General features: G+C 51.9%; 1 protein-coding gene across 1 annotated transcript; it reads left to right on the forward strand.

Moving 5' to 3' along the window:
- The first annotated feature begins 1817 nt into the window (after positions 1-1817).
- PERM1 (PPARGC1 and ESRR induced regulator, muscle 1) lies at positions 1818-12545 on the forward strand. The gene is made up of 3 exons (XM_059716724.1): positions 1818-4805; positions 8219-8392; positions 9518-12545. The coding sequence occupies exons 1-3, from the start codon at positions 2834-2836 to the stop codon at positions 9595-9597; spliced, it is 2226 nt and encodes a 741-aa protein (XP_059572707.1). The 5' UTR covers positions 1818-2833; the 3' UTR covers positions 9598-12545.
- Positions 12546-19219: the final 6674 nt, after the last annotated feature.

Consider the following 19219-nt stretch of genomic DNA (forward strand, 5'->3'; position numbering starts at 1 on the left):
CTTGAAGTCCTCTGCTATTCTTTTATGGTCAGGCTGGAGGAAACCAAAGAAGTGCTAACAGATGCGTCATTTCCCCCAGGACGGTGTGTGGGCTCAACCCCGGACAGCTAAATACATACTTGGATGCTTCTTGAGCCGAGACTTGTTTGCGTCTCGGAGCCCCGGGTGGGAGACGCGCTGGGGCGTGCAGTTCCTGTCGGGTTGGGCGTGCGGCTGCCCCGGCGTCGGTTTTCAGTGTGACACTGATAATGCGGCCTGCCAGCCCGCTTTTGGCTTTCGCTTCCGTCTCGCTGAGCCTGGCTCTTTTATGTCCTGTGCTGTGGTTTGCAAGGCACGGTTTGAAGGGTTCGCTGACTCAACCCCGGGCTGCGGGAGTCGAAGGAAGGAAGCTGGCTGCAGCCAAGGAAAGGAAGCCAGTCGTTTCCCTTCTGCGTCCACGCGAGTGGGGGCGGGAGGGAGGATGTAGCCTGATAAAAATGAGATGGGAAGAGACATCAGACCTGCTTTCTCCCACATGCTCTTGGCTTGACAAACCCCCCAGCACGTGCCAGCCCTCAGGGCAGCGGAGGACGAGAGCTGTGGTCAGTGTTTGCCCAGTGCTGAGCAGCAAGTCCAGACTCACGGGAACGCACCGCCTCCGGGCTCCCTGTGCCTGTAGCAATTGCATTCAGCCGCAAGAGGGAGACTCTCCCCTGTGCCAAATTTCCAGAAAAGGAGCAGCCAGCTGAGCTTTTCCTGCAGGTTGGAGTCCAGTTTCTTTATCTGCCCCAGGCAGCCTAGGATCATGGCATATATGGCTTGTGAGCCATTTCTTAGGGACTTCAGAGCCAGGGACTGTGTCCATATCATGCAGCATTCTTCCAGCACGGCGTTCCCCAGGCTTTCTTCCACTCAAAAAAGCATCCTTCCAGCAGCCAGGGCAGTGTTTCTTCTGGCCAGGGGACCAGGGACCGAACTGTGCATGAGTCCTGGGCCACTGGGGCATGGAGCATGCAGAGTCAGTCTGGGCATCTCTGGCATTTCCTGCCATGCATTTGTTGCAGGATTGGTAGGAAGTGGTAGGGAGGAGAAGGCACTGGGCATCAGGAGACCTGTTGGCACTGCCACTGCCCTGCTTTGTGACCACTGCCACAGTCCAGCATCATCTCTGTCAGCGCCTAATGCCACACGCTCCAGAGAACCAGGGGACGCTGCCATTGTGTACCCCTTTATGTGATGCTACTGTTGGAGGGAGTCATCCCTAACCCCCACAGTCACTTGCTGAGGTCAAGCTTTGCTCTTCAATAGCAGCAAGCACCTCAGAAAGGCCCCATAGATGGGGACATTACACCCCAGAGCAGGAAGGCTCCGTGACAGCTCTCCTAGAAATGTCTCCTCTTAACAACTCACTGCGCTGGTTGCCTCAGACAGGTGCCCAGCTGCTGCCTGTTGCTTTACAGGGCAGGGGTTGGCATCCTGGGAAACTCCTATCCGTGTTCTGGGGCTTCTGTGTGGAGCTTGGGGCAGCAAGCTCTCTCCCGGACCTTGCATCCACCCCCTCCTGGCCCACTGCCCATCATCCCAGCCATGCTCCAAATCCAGAGCTGAAATGAGCCCCACAGGTCAGCAGGAAAACAAGGGGAAGAGATGGAAACCCATTGGCTGGCAAGCCCCCAACCTCTCGCCCACCTTCTATTTATGGCGCTGCCCTCCTGGTGCCCTGTGCATTTAGAGCGGTTCATATGACAGGCGGGGGGGGGAGGCTATTTTGGGCCTGTGAATGGGGCCTCACTGAAAGCTTGGCTCACCATGCCCTCATCTAGAGGACAGCACCGTGTCGTGCCGGGGGGACTTTGCTGCACTGCTCTCTGCGTGGCCCAGTCCTCAGCATCAATCGCTTCCAAGGTAGGACGGTCTGCAGGCTCTGCATCCCGGCTGCTGCTTCCTCACGCCCGCCCGGCCAGATTTCCCAGAGGCTTGGTGCGAAAGGCTTGACAAAGGATCAGGGCAGGACTGGGGAGGCGACTTGTGGTTTTGCAAAGCCTCTGCTGGTCGAGCTGTGTTTGGAGTCACGTTTTTGGCACCTTGTCGTGCCAAGCAGGAAGATGCAGGCAGCTCCAGGGGCCAGATCTCCCATGGTGTAAATGGAGGTTGAGGGGAAGTGCTGAGAAGTTCTAGTTGGCTTACAATGTGCAGGGGGGAGAGTAGCAGGTACCATCAGCACCAGGTTCAGTAGCAGAGGCTGATCCTGGACGGACAGCAGATCAGGTGTAATCAATGTGCTGCCCAGTGGAAGGAACCGAGAGACCCAAGCTAGACGCAAAGCAGATTAATCTCTGCATGCCCCCAGCGTCTGGCCGGGCATCTCTCCTCTCCGCAAGGTGCCCCCCCAGCCTAACTCAGGTGCAGCAGGAGAAATCCTCAGCTGCCACAATGCCATTTAAGAGACTAACCAAGAAAGTGCTTCTTCAAGTCTGTTTGGCAGTAGCTCATTGCGGCATGTGCCACTGCTAAAGCGACTTGTCCCCCATTCGGATGTGCAAGTAGAAGGCACCTGTCTAGTGCATATAGGAGACAGGCGTAGGGGTGTCCCAAGTGGCCCTGCCCTGCTTTTGGATGGACTGAGGTGTCTGTATAAGACACGCCTGCCCTGCTGACTATGCCCAGAGATGTCCTCCCCTGCTCTGACTTCAACTGGAAGTGAATGCGGATGACAGCAGTGCAGGGACCCAAGCAGACGGGATTCACTGAACACACCAAGAGCTCAGAGATGGGCTGAGCAGCACCTCGGCCTCTCCCTTCCCTGCCGGTGCCCCCGGTCTCACTACTGCCCTGTTGCTTTGTCACGGCAGAGATGGAGAATTTCGAGTACAGCATCCAGCTGAATGACAGGGACTGGGCAGAATTCTACTTGGCCTCCGAAGAATGCAGCTTAATCCAGGCTGCCCTGGCCACGGCGGACGATCCAGGGCTCAGTGACATTGAGCAAGGGGACACTGTGCCCAGCGCAGACTGCGGAGCTGGCACAAGCAAGCAGGTCACTATAAGGGTGTGCTGTACGCCTCTGCCGGGCAGAGGAAGCCACCCCCCATGCGGGGACACCAGAGAGGCCCTCCCCTCCCAGCCTGTCCATGGGCATTTGGCCCCAGAGGAGGTTTTGTCAGGCAGTGAGGACGAGACGGATCTGGGCTCGGTCAGCAGGTTTCTGTGGGAAAGCAACCAGCCCGGGTGCCCCCAGCACGCTGTGTCCATGCCGAGGGCCCAGGAAAGCCAGCTCCTCTCTCCTACCGGAGCTGAAGCTCCTGGCGCAGATAACCATGTTGCCTTACAGCTGCTCCAGCCCCAAGGCATCCCTCATGAGGCTTCGAGCCAGGCGGCAGAAGGCGAAGGGGCAGCAGCTCTGCCAGCAGCAGGGGAAGAAGCTGCAAGGAGGGGTCAGGCTGCAGAGGCACCGAGGGACCTGCCTCGGGGGGCCACCCACGTCCCAGAGGGAGAACAGCCCCACATCCATGCTGGGGTGGCAAAGCCCCAGCAGCCTGTTCACATGGCAGACCTGAGCCCCCTGGCATGGGTCACGGACACACCAGGCGGAGAAACCACTAGCAGGCCCCTCTGCTCAGAGTCCACACGATGGGACCCGCACAGCGACATGCCCCAGAGCCCAGCCGCAGACACCCCAGTGCCAACGTGCTCCAGAGCATCCGAGGAGTGTCTGGATCATGGGGGAGCCTGGCCTGATGCACCGTCCTCCAGCAACTCCCAGGAGGTCGTACATCTCCGAGGGCCAGCGAGGCAGGGAAAGAGCCATGAGCACCTTGCAGCATCTGTAGCCGAGGCGACACCATTGCTCCAGGAGCCTTCTGGCACCGAGGCACAGGGCAGCCTGGGTCCCACCAAGGATGGTTTAACCCCCTCGGTCCCACTTCCAGAGACAAAGGGGGAGGAGGTGGTGAACACACCAGGTCCTGGGAGCCAGGAGGAAGCAGGGACAGGCAGGATCCTGCTCCATGGTGTCGCGAGGGTAGAAATGCAGGGTTTGGGGCAGGGGGTGCAGCGGGCAGCACAGTCTGCAGTGCAGCCTGCAGCAGGACTGAAGTCAGTGAGGCCCAGGAGGCCAGCACAAGCTGCAGGGCTGGAAGTTGGTGAAAGTGAGCCCTCGGGTGCCGTCATGGAGAGAGAGGAGCATGTGCCTTGTCCAGCAACCGAGGACTCTGGGGAGAGCAATGCGCCTGCCCTGACCTGGCCGGAGATTTATGACTACTTCTTCTGCGACGTGGAGGGCCAGGAGAGGGGGGATTACCACTGGGGCGAGGAAGGGGAGGGGATGCCCACGGCCTCCTCGGAGCAGGAGCTGCCAGTGCCCGAGATGTACGGGCCAGAGATGTATGAGTACTTCTTCGCCGACCCCGACAGAAGCGGGAGCAGCGGGTGGGAAAGCAAAGATGAAGCCTCGGAGTCAGCGCGGTGCATCAACTGGGACCAAGCATCACCCCATGATGATGAGGGGGACCCAGGGGAAGCCTCAGGGGAGGCCCCAGTCTTCTCCGTCCCTGAGGCTTATGAACATTTCTTTGCCAATGAAGCTGGGGAAACGAAGAGCTGGAAGGGGATGTCCCTGCGTGCGTCAGACTCCAAGGTGAGAAAAGCCATCGGGGCTTTGAAATCCTTCCTGGGGAAGCCGGTGCACCTGGTCAGAGGCTGGCCCCCTGACCCCAGGGCTCCAGCAGAGAGAAGCTCCCAGGAAAATTTGCCCCTGCTCCCACTGCAGCTGCTGAGGAGAGGCCAGGTTATGCCAGAGGAGCTGGAGAAGGCCCTTGATCTTGCAGGTAAATGCCTGATTCTTGTGCATATGCATGTCCCTTCCCCCTGCCCTATGCCTGGGCTAGGGGTGCCCCTTTCTGCACACAGGCGGGTTGGCTACACATGGAAGCAAACCTCACAGTGTCCCACAGGGTCCTGCCCCACAACCATGCCCAGTGCCCCTTGCCCATGAGCTCCTCGGTGTCTCTGCCTACGCCCAGCGTGCCTCCTCACCTCCACTGCCCTGGGCTTCTTGTCCAGAATGAGCACCGCCTTCTCCATCAGTTTGTCCTGTGCTCATTTCTCCATTGCTGAGACCCAGCCCCACATGCCCATTCCCTCCAAATCATCATCATTACCCTAAATTTCCAGGTGCTGCTTCACAGAGGTAGTGCCAGTGCCCCCCTCATTTTGCACGACTCACACTAACCGGGCTGTGCCAGCCCTGAGTTGGTCAAAAGTCCCATCCTCGCTTTAATTTCAGCCATGTTGGAGGGTACCCTTATAGCCAAAAGTCCCTCAGCCTCCTTAAAACACAACTTGGTTACGTGCAGCTGGGTTTAAACCAAGCTGTCGCCACGTTTTCCTGCCGTGGTTGGATTTTGCATTTGGTTCCTCACTGCTAAACACAATTTAATGCCATTAGTGCTGCAACACCAGGCTGCTTTGTTGGGTTTCCTCTTCTGCTGACAGCAGTGTTGCCCCTTTGCAGAGCAAGCCTTGGCCTTGCAAGTTTGCTTCCCAATGGAAGACAATCAGTGATATCTGAGGGGAGATTTGATAAGTCTTCAAATACCCAAAGGGCACTTATAAAAAGGATGGTGATGACCGGACTAGAAGCAATGGCCTCATACCAGAACAGAGTAAATTTAGGTTGGGAATTAGGAGGAATTTTCTGACTGCAAGGGCAGTCAAGCATTGGAACAGGCCACCTAGAGAAGTTTTTCAGGAGTAGGTTAGACAGACGCTTGGCTGGGATGGTTTTGTCAGGGATGACTTTGCTTCAAGCAGGGGGCTGGACTAGATGACCTTGTGAAGTCCCTTCCATCCCTACTTTCCTGCAATCCCGTGATATCAAGCCTCGGTATATTCTGTGAGTAATTTTCTGGATTTATGCAAATACACCAGTCCTGAAGCAGAGATGGTCACAAGCTTCATGCGGACAACACCTTCTCCCATGAATCTTAGCCCAGCCCCAAGGCCCAGTAGCCAGGGATCTGCCCTGCCTCCAAAGCAGATGCCTATCAAAGCCCAAAGCAAAGAACAAGCTGCTTGCACTCACACGGCCCTCTCTGCACAGCACCTACTGTATCAACCCCACCACGAGGCAGCAAACACCTTCTCATAAAAGACAGCGAGCTTGGAAGACCGTGTGTAACAGTGCCGTCTTGTGATGCCTCACTTGACAACACACACACACAGGGACTGAGGCTGAGCCCTCCCCACACCAACCACGTAGCAATTTAGGATGGGGATGAGACTTCACCTTTCTCACACAGGCTGAGAAACCCAGACTTGAACCCTGCTAGTTCAAGCCTGGGTAATAAACTCAACCCTGGACTGGCTTCAGGGGTGTTCCTCATCCCAATTTTCCACATGACAATACTGTAGCCCAAACCAGAGAACCACGTAGCCGGGGTTTTGCTGACAAAACAAGGAGCAATGATCTCAGGTTGCAGCAAGGGAAGTTTAGGTTAGATATTAGATATTAGGAAAAATTTTCTCACTAGCTAGTAAAGCACTGAAACAGGTTATCTAGAGAAGTTGTGGAGTCTCCAACCTTGAAGGTTTTTAAGACCTGGATAGATAAAGCCTTGGCTGGCATGATCTAGTTGGGGCCAGTCTTGCTTTAAGCAGGGGGTTGGACTAGATGTGACCTCCTGAAGTCCCTTGCAGCCCAAATTTTCTATATATAGATAGCAGCAGCCGGAAAGGCTTGTATACAAAGGACACGCACCCCTGAGACAGGGCGATGCTAATCTATTGTCTAGCTGGCCAGACGGGGTTGTTAATGGGTACAGCGCTAGCAGGGAAATAAAAGGCAAACTGGGCCCTTCCCCCAGCTCCCAATGGGAAAGATGTGCAGGCTTTTTAGCTGGAACAGATGAGGAAGATGTGAGAACTAGCATTAATTTAATAAGCTCCCTCCTCAGAGGTGACTCAGGCCTTGCTTATTAAGGCAGGCAGGTGAAGGAGAGAGGGGACGGAAATAAAAGGAGAGGAAATATGAACCGTTCGGACTGCAATCTTGTTTATTTAAAAGCATATACCCGGCTTAGAGCCTTGGCGCCTCGTACTTAATACTGAGTCCCATCACTTAGTGACTCAGCAAAGTTGCTTCCTCTTTATTTGCACAGAGAACAAGAAGGGGGGGGGGGGGACCCTTAATCTTGGTGGTAACTAATTAATAAACCTCCTTCAATTCAAGGCCTGATCAAATAAACAAGCTCACAAAAATAAGCCGGCTGGTGACAGCCCCTTGAAGGTTGCTAGATTGGGCCTCCAGCAGAGGTGAAGTGGAGGGAGAGTCTCAGAGACCCTTACTGAAAGCCCTGGAGAGCACTTAGGGAGCGGAAATGGCCCTGGGGGAGCCGTGTTTCTCACAAAATTAACAGCAACAAGGCTTAGCTCTTGCAGGATGTGGTTCATCCACTGATCTCAAAGAGCTTTACAAAGCTGAATCACTGCTACCCTATTTCATAGATGGTGAAACCAGCTCTGAAAGACTTGCTTTGAGCTGTACATCACTCCCCAGCTCCAGCTCTCTTCACTGGGCCATCTCCTTCCCAAGTGGGTGGCCCAATGTTAAGGCACTTGGTGGAGGCTAGGATGCATGTCACAGACTGCTTGTGACATCCTGGACATGTCACTTAGCTTCTCTGAGCCTCAGTTTTCCCACCTGTAAAATGGGGGGGGTGCACTGCCCTAAGGGGGGAGTTGTGGGGCAGCTGGATAATGTATTAAAGGGGACTGGGCAAGGACCTCAGACAGACACATCTGTGACTCTGTTAGCCCACAGCTGGTTCCCTTCTCTGAACTGATCTAGTTAGGGCTGGTCCTGCTTCGAGTAGGGGCTGGACTAGACGTGACCTCTTGAGATCCCTCCCAACCCTCATCTTCTATGATTCAATGAACTGATTGGAAGCTGCTTGCAAGCTCCCAAGTCCATTTGTCACAAGGCCTTTAAAACAAACAAACAACTGGATGAAATGAAAGATTACAAGGACCAATTTCCTCAACATGAAATAACCTCAGATTAGGTCTCCCCTCTTCCCCATAAACATGACCACAACCAAACCGCGGAGGAGAGAAAAAGATCCATGCAGCTCCCTTGCCTTTTGAAAGCCTTAGTCAGAGGAGAGGGGGTAAAAGAAATGAAGATGAATTTAAAAGCCCCAGCATGCCAGAAAGACTCTCGCCTGCCCTGGCTGATGGAGAGTACAACCACCAGTATTTCATATCGGCTTCATGACTGTGTGTGTTGTTGTCTCTGCAGCAAGGCCCCATCCTCAGTTAGCACTAACGCAGAAGGACATGTGCCTGCTCTTCGTTGCCTTTGCATCCTGGGCCATGAAGACCTCCAACCTGCAGGCTCCAGATGCCTGGAAGACTGGTATGTACAGTGCCCGTGTAGGAGGGGAAAAGCAGTTGGGGCAGAGACTTGTGGATGCGGCTTTGACAGTGTCAGAATATAAAATACAAGCATACAGCCTATGAGCGGTCTCTCCCTAATTCACCCTTCGGTCACCTTCCTGTTCCCCCAAAACGATCACCGATGGCTTCTAATAATCTCTAACACCAATAGAAATATAACCCGCCCAATTCTTATTTCAATTACCCCATCCCCCTACCCCTATTCCCTTTTCTCTGTCCTCCACACATCACGCCTGTTGACTTTAATGGAGTTTGGAGAAAACAGGAGGATTAAGGAATAGCCTGCCCAAAAAGACACCCCACAGCTAATAGTTGGCTTATGTCCTGAAGTATAAGGGTTTCTGTTCCCTCATAGATGTTTATCTTTCCTAGACTAACTGTGCACAGTGTTATTTATTTTTTAAATATAAATACACAGTCCCTTTTCTAGGTTCTGCTAAGCTCTTAGCCTTACTCGTCACCCAGTGCTCGAGTGCTACAGGGTAAACACAGCATGGACAATAATCCCATCTTTCGCCAGCATACCTGAAATCAGAATTACACTCATCTCCTACAAATGAGCCTTTTGTCCTCTTGCCATTTGTTCAAAGCAAACCCAGCCCTTCAGCTGAGGCTGGGAGCAAATGGCTAGGCAAGGCTAGCTATTTCATTCTTGGCTCTCCTTTGTCATTAACTCTATAGGGGTGGTGTCTACCCCTCAGCCCCCGCACTCCTGCTTCTCCTATGTGCCCATGTAAGTCAGCAATGACCTCAAAGAAGTCATTGCCCCCTGTTCTCTTCTTCCTATTCCCCCGAAGGGGTATTTTTGCCTACCACAAATAGAGTTTAGGAGGATCAGTGAACTTGTTGCCCTGCAATCTGCCGCTGAAAATACCATCACAATGAAGAGTAATGAGTAAATAGCTATGACCCTAAGACACAACCAGACAGAAATGATGGCTGCTGTGGGGCAGAGAAAGCACAACATGCAGATGCCCGTGGTCTGAAACTCTGGTTTGGAAACAAGTTTGCTGTAAGAAATTCTTAACCGAGGGTTTTGGGAAAAGCTTCTGAATTCACTTTGCCAATGTGGGGACTTTTGCAGCGTTCCTGGCCAGCTTCGGTACCCTCTCCGCCATCCGCTATTTCAGACGGCAGGCTGTGGAAAAGGAGCCAAGAACCTAAATGCATGCACAGCCAGAGATACCCCTCCATGGGCAGGTAAGGAAGATCCCAAGAGAAGTTTCTCCCTGTACCCCGTTCTTAGCAAGAAGACTGCTAGCAGCCTGGATCCCAGTACCACATCTGCACTGGACGCACTGGCAAGCTGGAGTAGACTGTTCTGGGAAGCAGGATCCTTCCAGTGAAACCTGCCATTTCATCTGCTGATGTTACAGGCATTATGTAGCTGCACTGAGAAGAATCAGGCTCAGCGAATGCTTTCTTTCCAAGGACATCTCTTGCATAGCCATGCTATCTTCTGTGATTCTTTAAGTAGCTGCACACACACACCAGCCATGCTCAAAGAGGATCTGTGTCCTCCCTGGCTAGAAAGTGGGAGTTGGCAGCACTGAAGATAGCAAAAGAAATAGGGGTTTCTGTTGTCGGGAAAATCTGTGTGAGACAGGGGAGAGGTGCTGGGAAGGACAGAGGGTCCATCTAAACAGGTCCTTGGTAGCAGATTTCACATTGGTTATTAAACCCTGGCCAGGCTCAGGCTGAGAAATCAGGACTGCATCCAAGTGAGCCTAGCAGGGCAGCTGCTCAGCAGAGCTGAGCCTTCTCGGGAATGGCCGGGATCATGGCAGGGAGCTTAGCCTCTTGGATTTCACTGCTAAAAGTCACTGTGTTTATTCCAAGGGTGCCTTTCAGGGAAGCAGAGAAGGGTCTCTAGAGCCTCATGCTTACTGACTTCACTGCCTCAGGTCTCCCAGTCCCCGACGCATCGGGGCTGTGAAGTGCCATGGGTGCAGAAGGACTTGGCACCATTCAGACAGCTAAAGTGCAGGGCCATAGGTGGCCTGAAGGGGAAGGTAGTATTTAGCTCTTTTATGCTGCATGGATTGGGGCTGCAGAAACAGCACATCAAGGGGCTGGAGCAAGGAGTGGTCTCCAATTAGGAGAGGTTTGAGGCTGTGCTGGAGGAACACCAAAGACCCGGAAGGAAGGGAAGATACTGAACAGCTGTGGGCATAAATGAATCAGAACTTATGGTAGAGGTGATATCTTTTATTAGACCAACTAGATTTTTGCAAAAAAATTTGCTTTAATTTAATTCTGTAGGCATAAATAGCATTCTCAGGTAGGTAACACAGCCCTCAGGGGTGACCAGGGCAAAGACAAAGGGTTGGAGAGCCCTTCTGCTGTGTCCACCGCAGCAGAACGTACTGCAAAAAGTGAGCAGGATGGAGATTGAGAAAGGAGATGTCCATTGTCCAAGTACGTGGGAGAGGGGCTGTCTAGAAGGCAATGAGACCTGGTAGGAATAAGGAACAGGAAGGAAATATCACCCACTTCTTTACCCTCCATTTCCCCAGCTGCTCCCTTGTTCACTGACTGAGAGGCTCAGGCCCTTTTTTCCCTGTTGGGGTGGAAAGGGTCTTCAAAACATAGGCTGGGGGCAGCACAAGGGACAACCAAAGGTTCAGAGGAGGATGGAAGTAGTCAAGACAAGGCAAAGAAGAGGGAAGGATCTGAGTGCCTTGGGTTAGTCACATTAATCCACCCAGTCCCACTGGGAGGTCACTGGTTGTGGCTGCCCCCTCCTAATGGACCATCAAGCACTCAGGAACAGAGGCTCTCTGCCCAAGGAGAGGAGGCGTATGTGAGCCCGCTTCTCCTTACCACGTCTGAGTAAAGGCACTGTTGCAAATCCCGTGCTTCTAAGCTGATGCCAAGCTTCAGACTTTGTTCCTGCTTTGAACTTTGAATAGGGGGGTCACGAGGCATTTCTTTTCTTTCCCCACCATAGTCGAGGGACTGAGCTCAAGACTTCCAGAGCTAAGAGATCCAGCCTCCACAGCCTCCCTTGGTCCATCAGGTGCAGCAGCTGTTCAAAGCCAGGCTGAATAGTTCATTAATTATATCATAAAGCCTAGTCCTGTCCTCAGGGGAGACGCGGGCAGACAGGCAAAAGGAACTGTCCTGGATTTTTTTCAGGTGCTTCCTAAATTAGGCCAGTTTGTTGCTGCTCTGCCCAACCATCATCCCTTATCTATTCCTGTTGTAGATTAAACGTTAAATGAGCAGTGCAGTGTGAGCTCCCTCTGCAGCCGTGCTAACTGCTCAGTCCCAAAATTGATCATAACCTAGGTCAGGGGTTGCCAATCTGCATCACGAGCAGACTCCACGTGTGGCACACAGCAGAGCAGGGAGGGGACAGGCAACACAGCAGCAGATAGGGAGGGAGGCAGAAAGCAGAGCAGGAGATCAGGCATGGGGCTCCGTGTAGGAAGCAGATAGAACATTGGGCAGGGAGCACAGAGCAGGAGTTAAAAAGCAGAGCAACATGTCAGGCAGGGGAAGGGAATTGAAGTGGCACTTGGGGAAGGTATGGAGCTAATATGTGACATGTCTACCACTCTGGGTCACCATCCCTGACCTACGTGACTTAATTCATTTTCCACACCTCTAATTTATGTTTCCTGCTATAAAAGCACATGCCAGTTGGTCACTCTTCTAGATCATCTCTCACAATCCAAGCCCAGACTCCCAAAAATAGCAGGTGGTGTCAGACTCAAGGACATTCGGTGTGATCTTAAACTCACTAGGAAGCAGGCTGGGTGCAGCCATCACACTCAGGCCCTTCAAATGTGCAGTGTCCAACCTGCCCCCATCTCACCTCTGGGGAATATAACTGATGTATTAATGCTGATGAGCCATTTCTTTGGAGACGGTTCCTTTACCTGTCTTATCCTGTCTGGATATTTCTTCGTAATATGTGGCAAAATGGAGGTTTAATGTGGGGTGAGTGTGTGTGTCTGTGTGTGTTTCTGTACTGGATATCCTAAAAGCAATAGGATATTTAGGTACAAGAAGCCTACCAGTAAATAAAGAGAACACCATGGGTACGTGCTGTATATAGAGTATGTTAATTGTATATATCAAATAAATAAAAGGAGTTTAATGGCCAAGGAGAATGAAGTAAAGGTGTTGGCAGCTTCCCACAAGGTTTCTATCCCATTTCACCCTGTCGTGTATTTATTCCCCTGGTGCTGCAGATATTTTTTAGTCATTCATGCACCAAACCTTGAACAACGCACCAGGTGAACATTGAGCCCCAAGCCCCTCTGAGCTTCAGTTTTCCCACCTGTAACATGGGGGTAGAAGCACTGCCCTAAGGGGGAACTGTGGGAGAAAAGACACTAAAGTCTGCAGCGTAGGCAGATAATGTATTCAAGGGGACTAGGCAAGTGCCACCGGGGACTCTGCAATAGCACACAGGATGCTTCCCTGCTCTAAGCTGATTCCAAGCAGGGTGGCCCAGCATGCCCATCGGAGGAGGCAGCTGGGCTCTGGGTGCAGACTAGGCCAGGGCCACCCCATCTTCTTAGCACCCAGGGGCACCTTGGCACTGCTGCAGCACCCTTAGGGGCTGTGCTTGGGTGAGCCTGGACTACAGGTGCCACAAGAGGGGATTTGCTGCCCCTCCACCCCCCTGCACCCTGGCTATGTTGCTAGAGCTACCTTCCTCCAGCCTGGACCTGTATCCCCTTGCAGAGGACTGAGCCAGGCTGTGCTTGGAGCTGCCCTGCTGCTAATTGGCCCTAGTAGGGAAGCCTCTGGGGTGGGTGCAAGTGACACAGCAGAAGAGTCAGCTCCATGGTAGCAGACACCCCAGGGAACCCTTGCCCTCCCCACCCCCCGCTCAGCTCTGCTCCTAGGGTCCCCTGGACTGCTGCAGCACCGAGGCTGCAAAGCCAGCTTCCAGCCTTGATTAACTGTGCAGACAATTTTCGCCCCTACCCAGCAAGGAGCAAGCGCAGTGCAGCACTGAGGGAGTTCAAACATTCAGCTGTGAGTAGGGTTACTGTTTACCCAGCCATAATCCATTAACTGTGCTGCACATTCACTGTGGCAGGTGGGAATATGGAGACCTCTGCATGGTGGGTGGGTAATGGAGGAACAGCTGGAGGAATCAGACTACTTCATTATCCCAGGCTTTCCTGGGAGCCAGTAAATAACACTGATTTAAACAATCAAAGCAGAGGGGGCAGCTCATTTCGATGGAGCAGAGTCTCCAGTATCTGCTTTGGCTCCCGCGCTCACATCCACACTTAGCCCTGGAAGCTTGTGCAGGGAAAGCAATTAAGGCAAGAATAATCTCTGCTGGCTCCTCTGTTTTTAACCTAAACCTAAAGGGAATCCATCATTTCCTTCCTTCCAAGGGTGAGACTCAGTTGAGTTTTGCCCTAAGCTGTAGAGCTAGTTACTCTGCTAGCAAACACTGCTCAGCTGTCCACAATACATAAATGAATGATTCTGTGAACCAGCCCCTAATTTAAGATGGAGAAATGCCAAAGATGTAGGCTTAGGGCTGGGGCTGAAATGTGGATGCTTCTCTGAAGCGAAGCCAGAGGGAAGGTCTCACTGGAACACGGGGTTCTTCTCACACCCGGTTTTCTGAGCCTCCTGGCCAGATCCCAGGCAATGAGAAAAAAAGAAAAGGAATGTGATCCTCAGACCTTTCAAAGCAGGTTTGGGCTGGGCTGAGCTACAACAGTGCATGGGAGGCCAGTTGTGCAGAGTCAAGTTTTACCCATATGGGTCTGGTTGCTCCTACCCTAGTCTCCTACCTGAGCTGGACTCTCATCTAATCCAGGCCTTCAAAAAGGATGCTATTCCAAGCCACTCACAATGAGCCAGAATTGCATGGACTGGCTTGGAACAGCAGATGCTGTCTGCTCGACCTCACTGTTTTTGGGGCCTTGTGATCAATGAATGAGCTCAGTCAATTCAGTTCAGACTTGAGGACTTTGGGTTTGATGCATGGCTCAGCCTCTTGCTACGTGACTCTAGACAGTGACCCATTTGCTTCTCCGCTTCCCTTTTCCAAAGGTTTTGTGAATGGCTTCCTCAGGGCTCCTGCCCCCTGCCAAAGTGTTCTCTGCCCTTCACATGGTGCTGCTGTCTTACATGAAAAAGGGCTGGGTGGGCTCAGATGGAAAACATCCCAGGAAAATTCCAGGGACCTGACTCTGGACCTCGGGTATCATCAGTCACACCTGTGCTAACAGCATGGATTCACCAGCATTGCACACTCGGTCTGCATGACTCAAGGCTCAAGGTGGTGCAGTATCAAACCTTAGGTACCACTTAGACTTCCCACTCAGCTAGAATACAGAGGCCATGCGTGGGTGGCTATAAAGTAGCAGGTTTTCATATGGGCCATAAAACCAGCAGCCTGGCTCTTTGTGATCTGCACCACCTCTCCTTGTTCTTACTGGGAGTGTCTACACATGCATTTACACCGGCTTCAATTTACTGTGCAGTAAGCAGGAATAGACCAGCGTCTACACGTGCAAGCATAAAAGCACATTAACCTTGTGTGTTGCCTGACTTGGGACTAAAGTTAGTCCTGGTAACACTGTGTGCGTGGACTGACTTGGGACTAAAGCTAGTCCCAAGCCAGTCCACACACACAGTGTTACCGGGCAGTAAGGCATTTACACGTGCATTACTGTGCAGTAACTAATCAGGCATAAATTTGATACCTGCATGATGCATAAGTCACCATATTTACTGCACAGTAACTTCGGTTACCACACAGTAAATGCACACATGTAGACGTGCTCACTGATTCTTATTATCTGAGCTATTCAAAACCAGCTCCTTTTCCTATTCAAAACATGTTGGGGGAGCCCCATGTTACCTCTTGAAATGCATAGGAGTTGTTCCTAAATCTCCTAGTCAGCTTTGAAAATCCCAAGCCAGTATGCAAAACTCTTCAAAGAAAAAGCATGGGCCTCACCTTGCAGAGCTGATACAATGCAGAGACTGGGGCTTAAAAACAAGAGAGAGGGGCTAGGATGGAGAACAGTGAGGAGATGCAGTTCTTTGCAAGAGCAAGACTGCTCAGCTAAACAGTGTTTAAGTCAGTTCACTACGCTGTGCCCACCTGAGTCCCCTCCGTCACAATGACAGGGCATGGTACCTGTTCCCTGTGCAGTCAAATCTAATCAGTGTTGTTGTGAGATGGCAAACGGTCCCTGGACTTGACTCCAGAGATGATACCATTCCTTTGGCAGCAAAAGCAATTGGTAGCTCCTTCAAGGCTGGAACCAAACCCCACTGCAGTCACGAGGCGTCTTCCAAGCTGGGTTGTAAATAGAAGGTGCAGGCTGTACCTGTCGCAGGTCATTTACTCTTGGAACAGGGATGGGGTGGGTTTGAAGTCAGTTTGAAGTCTTTAAGTCAAGCTAGGATGTATTTCTGTGCAAAAAAAATAGCATTAGCCATATCACAAGCTCTCTGCACACTTACTGGGTGGAATCCTGCTCATCGCAGAGTCCGATGGGTAAGCTTTTCTGGGCACCAGCACTCAGGAGGTCACACTAAGTGTTTATAAGTGCTTTGCATTAGTAGGCTTTGGATGAGGCTGTAAGGCCCACACCCCTACAGGTATTTAGGTGCCTTGCTCCCCATGAAATCAGCACCTCAGTGCTGCAGGACCTGGCCTTAATCTGCAAAGCACGAAGGCATCTCTGCCTGAAGGGTGCTGTAGAACAAGCCAGGAGCTTAAGACCTGATCTAGTTGGGTTGAGCCTGCATTTCCTGCTCCTTTTGTTCTCTCCAGGAAAAGTCACAGGGTTGGAATAAATATCTTAGGAGAGAGATAGCTACAGGCCTGTGGCGAATGCGAAGGGAAATGATCTCCTTTTCATGGTACCAATCCCACTGCTGGAGATGGGGATGTGAGGAAAAGTCCTGGGAAGCTTTTGTTATGCTTCGTAGAGCCGCAGTCTCTGCAGCATCCCAAGGGAGCACCTGCCTGGACTTGCTTGTAATTTTAATGCTTGGTTTAATCACTGACCTTTTAAACTCTTTAATCTGTTTCCTCCCATTCCACTGATCAGTCACATCCCCAATATCCTAGAGGGAGGAGCCAGAAGCGCCCATCTCCTGCAGCAGGGAGAGCCACCACAATAGAAATGACCTTTGCAGTGTATCCAGGCCTTGCTGCATCGGTGTGACTGCCAAGGAGAGTGGCTTTGGCTGGAGGGGGGAGACATGTGACCCCGCACTGCCTCCTAACCTAACACGTCGCACTCTCATCTGACACCTCATCTTGCCAAGCACATGAAAAAGTCAGACAGGTGCATGCTTAATAATTACCTCCATATTTCATCTGCCTGCCCCTGTTCAGAAGGGCTCGAGCATCCAAAGTAACACTCAGTTGCTGGATGAGAATAGATCCTCATTTTCTCCTCCATCTGTGAATGGTCCATGCTGCGGCAATCAATATTCCAACTGAGCTTCCTGCGAGAAACGGCCCAAGCAATGGCCTCCTCATTATCATTTCATCTCCCTGTAATAGGATCAGAGCAGAGGTGCCAGCAGAGATGGCTGCCAGGTCACTCGGAGTCACCCGCCTATTCCAGGAGGCTTTGCAGCCGTTAGACAAGCCACGCTCTTCAGTGATTTCCCGGTCCGGTCTACAAAGGGCAGCAGGGGGAGCATGGACCATAGCCTTTGCTTGGGTCCTACAGAAAACGGCTGGCTTTTACTGTTATCTTCTAGCACTATCATGAGATAGCTCTGCAGGTCCTGCCGTCCCCTGGGTGCCTTGTCCAAAGAGATTGATACGCACAGTGGGTTCCTCCAGCCAACCTGGAGTGAGCTGCACATATCAACGTCCTACGGGATAGGGTGCTCATGGTGGGGGTAGATTTAGCCCGGTGATTTTCAACCAGGATGCCTCAAGATCCTGTCAAAGGTACTGTGCAATGATAGCACCGTGCAAACATGATTCCCATGATAAAAGCAGATTTCAACTAAGTCTACAGCGAGAAAAACATTCTGATCTGCAGTGGTCTTTGCAACCAAGGAATTGCTCTATTCTTTTTTCTGTAGTCACAAGTGGAGTGAAAACTAAGAGCTGCATCTGCCAGGCCTATTGCAAGGGGCCTCAGGTCTAAAAAGACAGAGAACCGCTGACTGAGCCCCACCAGCCATGGCTGCAGTTAAAGGGATGTGCTCCAGTGGCAATGGGCATCTCAGCAGTGTCACAGCAACCTAGTTCTCTGAGCTGCTTGGGAATGAGGGCAAGGCCCAGTTCTTAGTCCTGCTTCACACAGTCAGGGCCCACTCTCCAAGGAAAGCAAGCAACTCTCCATCACATCCATGCCTATTCCCTCCTTCCTGGCACCAGCACAGTGGACTCCTCCCCAGCCCGAGGGCTGTGTGTGGGCTTTGCATTCTTCATAGCAATGGCACAGGTGGCACAACTGGCGGTCTCTGCCTTGGATGCAGGTAAGGGGCTCTACCATACAGTGCAAAGGGGCTCTCTGCATTATTCCTCGCAGTTCCAGCCACCAAGGGTCTTACAGCCTCTTACAGGCATTAACTAATCCCCCAGCCGCTACCAAGTGAGACATCCCTCCTTTGCCCATGAAGAAGGCGCAAGGAGTTGAACTGACTTGAAGCATCACACAAGGAGTTTGTAGCCAAGCTGGAAACAAAACCCAGGAGCCCTGTTTTCCCAGTCCCCATAAGTGCCTGATCATGCTTCCTCCCCCCACCACGCACACCTAAAATGCAGTAGCTCCATAAGAAACCTCCTGAGCTCTCCATAGGAAGGTAATTTAGTGCACTGCAGCCTGACAGGTCGTGCAGACTGTAACGAGACCTGGGGGACCCCAGCAGAAACAAGCCGGCGAGCTTTCCTTCAATTAAAGCCTCACATGGGTTTTGACAGCGTTCACCAGGCCCTTTCATTCACCCTCCAGGGGCATTCAGGCGAGAGTGCGATTCAGAGCACATTGGCTGTCAGAACGGGAGCAGGGCACGTGGAGCGTGCAAGTGAGCACTCGCACACATATGCCTACAGCGAGCCTTCACATAGCCCTACAGAGCAGTCTTGGTGGATGGGGGAATCATCCGATGAGAACGGAGACATGACAACGTAAATTGTGGCTGACCAATTACAGAGCACAAAGAGCACTATTAGAAGCCGGAGCTGAAGTTTGCCAGCAACCAAAAAGCTAAAATGTATTTGCATAAATTACTTCCTAAAACCTTCAAAAGACACAAACACGGTTATAAGAAATAAAACTCTCAGAGGCAGGTCCCAGCTGAATCCCACCCAGGAAAGAGGGCAGGGGTGTTGTTTCAGTGCTGCCAGCTCTCATGATCAGAGCCTGAATCTCCTGATGTTCGATGTTTTGTCTTTAAAGCCTGTGCTCCCAGAGTCACGTGATTATGTGACCATCTCCGCTTGGTAAAAGGAGTAAGTTTCTATTTCTCAGGGCTGTTGGAAGGAAACCTTCCAGTAGAAGCAGAGTGCAATTTATAAAGCTCAGAAACCCCACGGCAAAGGAAAGAACCCCAATGCGTTTAAAAGAAAAAAAAAACTCCTGTTCTTCCAGCCCAATCTCATGATTGCTTGGGGAGCTGGGCCGAGACTCATGTCTTTGAATGCCTTGGTCCCATAATAAATTATTGGCTGCAAATATTTTCCAACTGTAATCACAGCTCCACCTTTGCTCGGGCTGACTATTGCAAAATCAAATTAAAAAAGGTGATCCAGAACAGTTGGACGTGTGCAGGCTTGCTACAAACTCTATTGCCCTTGTGCTGTGGTTACTGG

This window comes from Alligator mississippiensis, chromosome 13 (genome assembly GCF_030867095.1).
Source record: "Alligator mississippiensis isolate rAllMis1 chromosome 13, rAllMis1, whole genome shotgun sequence".
NCBI classification, from domain to species: Eukaryota; Metazoa; Chordata; order Crocodylia; family Alligatoridae; genus Alligator; species Alligator mississippiensis.

Coding starts and splice junctions, on each gene's coding strand:
- PERM1 (XM_059716724.1), top strand. CDS start 2,834: ATGGAGAATTTCGAGTACAGCATCCAGCTGAATGACAGGGACTGGGCA. Junction 4,806..8,218: donor GAAGGCCCTTGATCTTGCAG/GTAAATGCCTGA, acceptor GCTGATGGAGAG/TACAACCACCAGTATTTCAT. Junction 8,393..9,517: donor TCCAGATGCCTGGAAGACTG/GTATGTACAGTG, acceptor GGACTTTTGCAG/CGTTCCTGGCCAGCTTCGGT.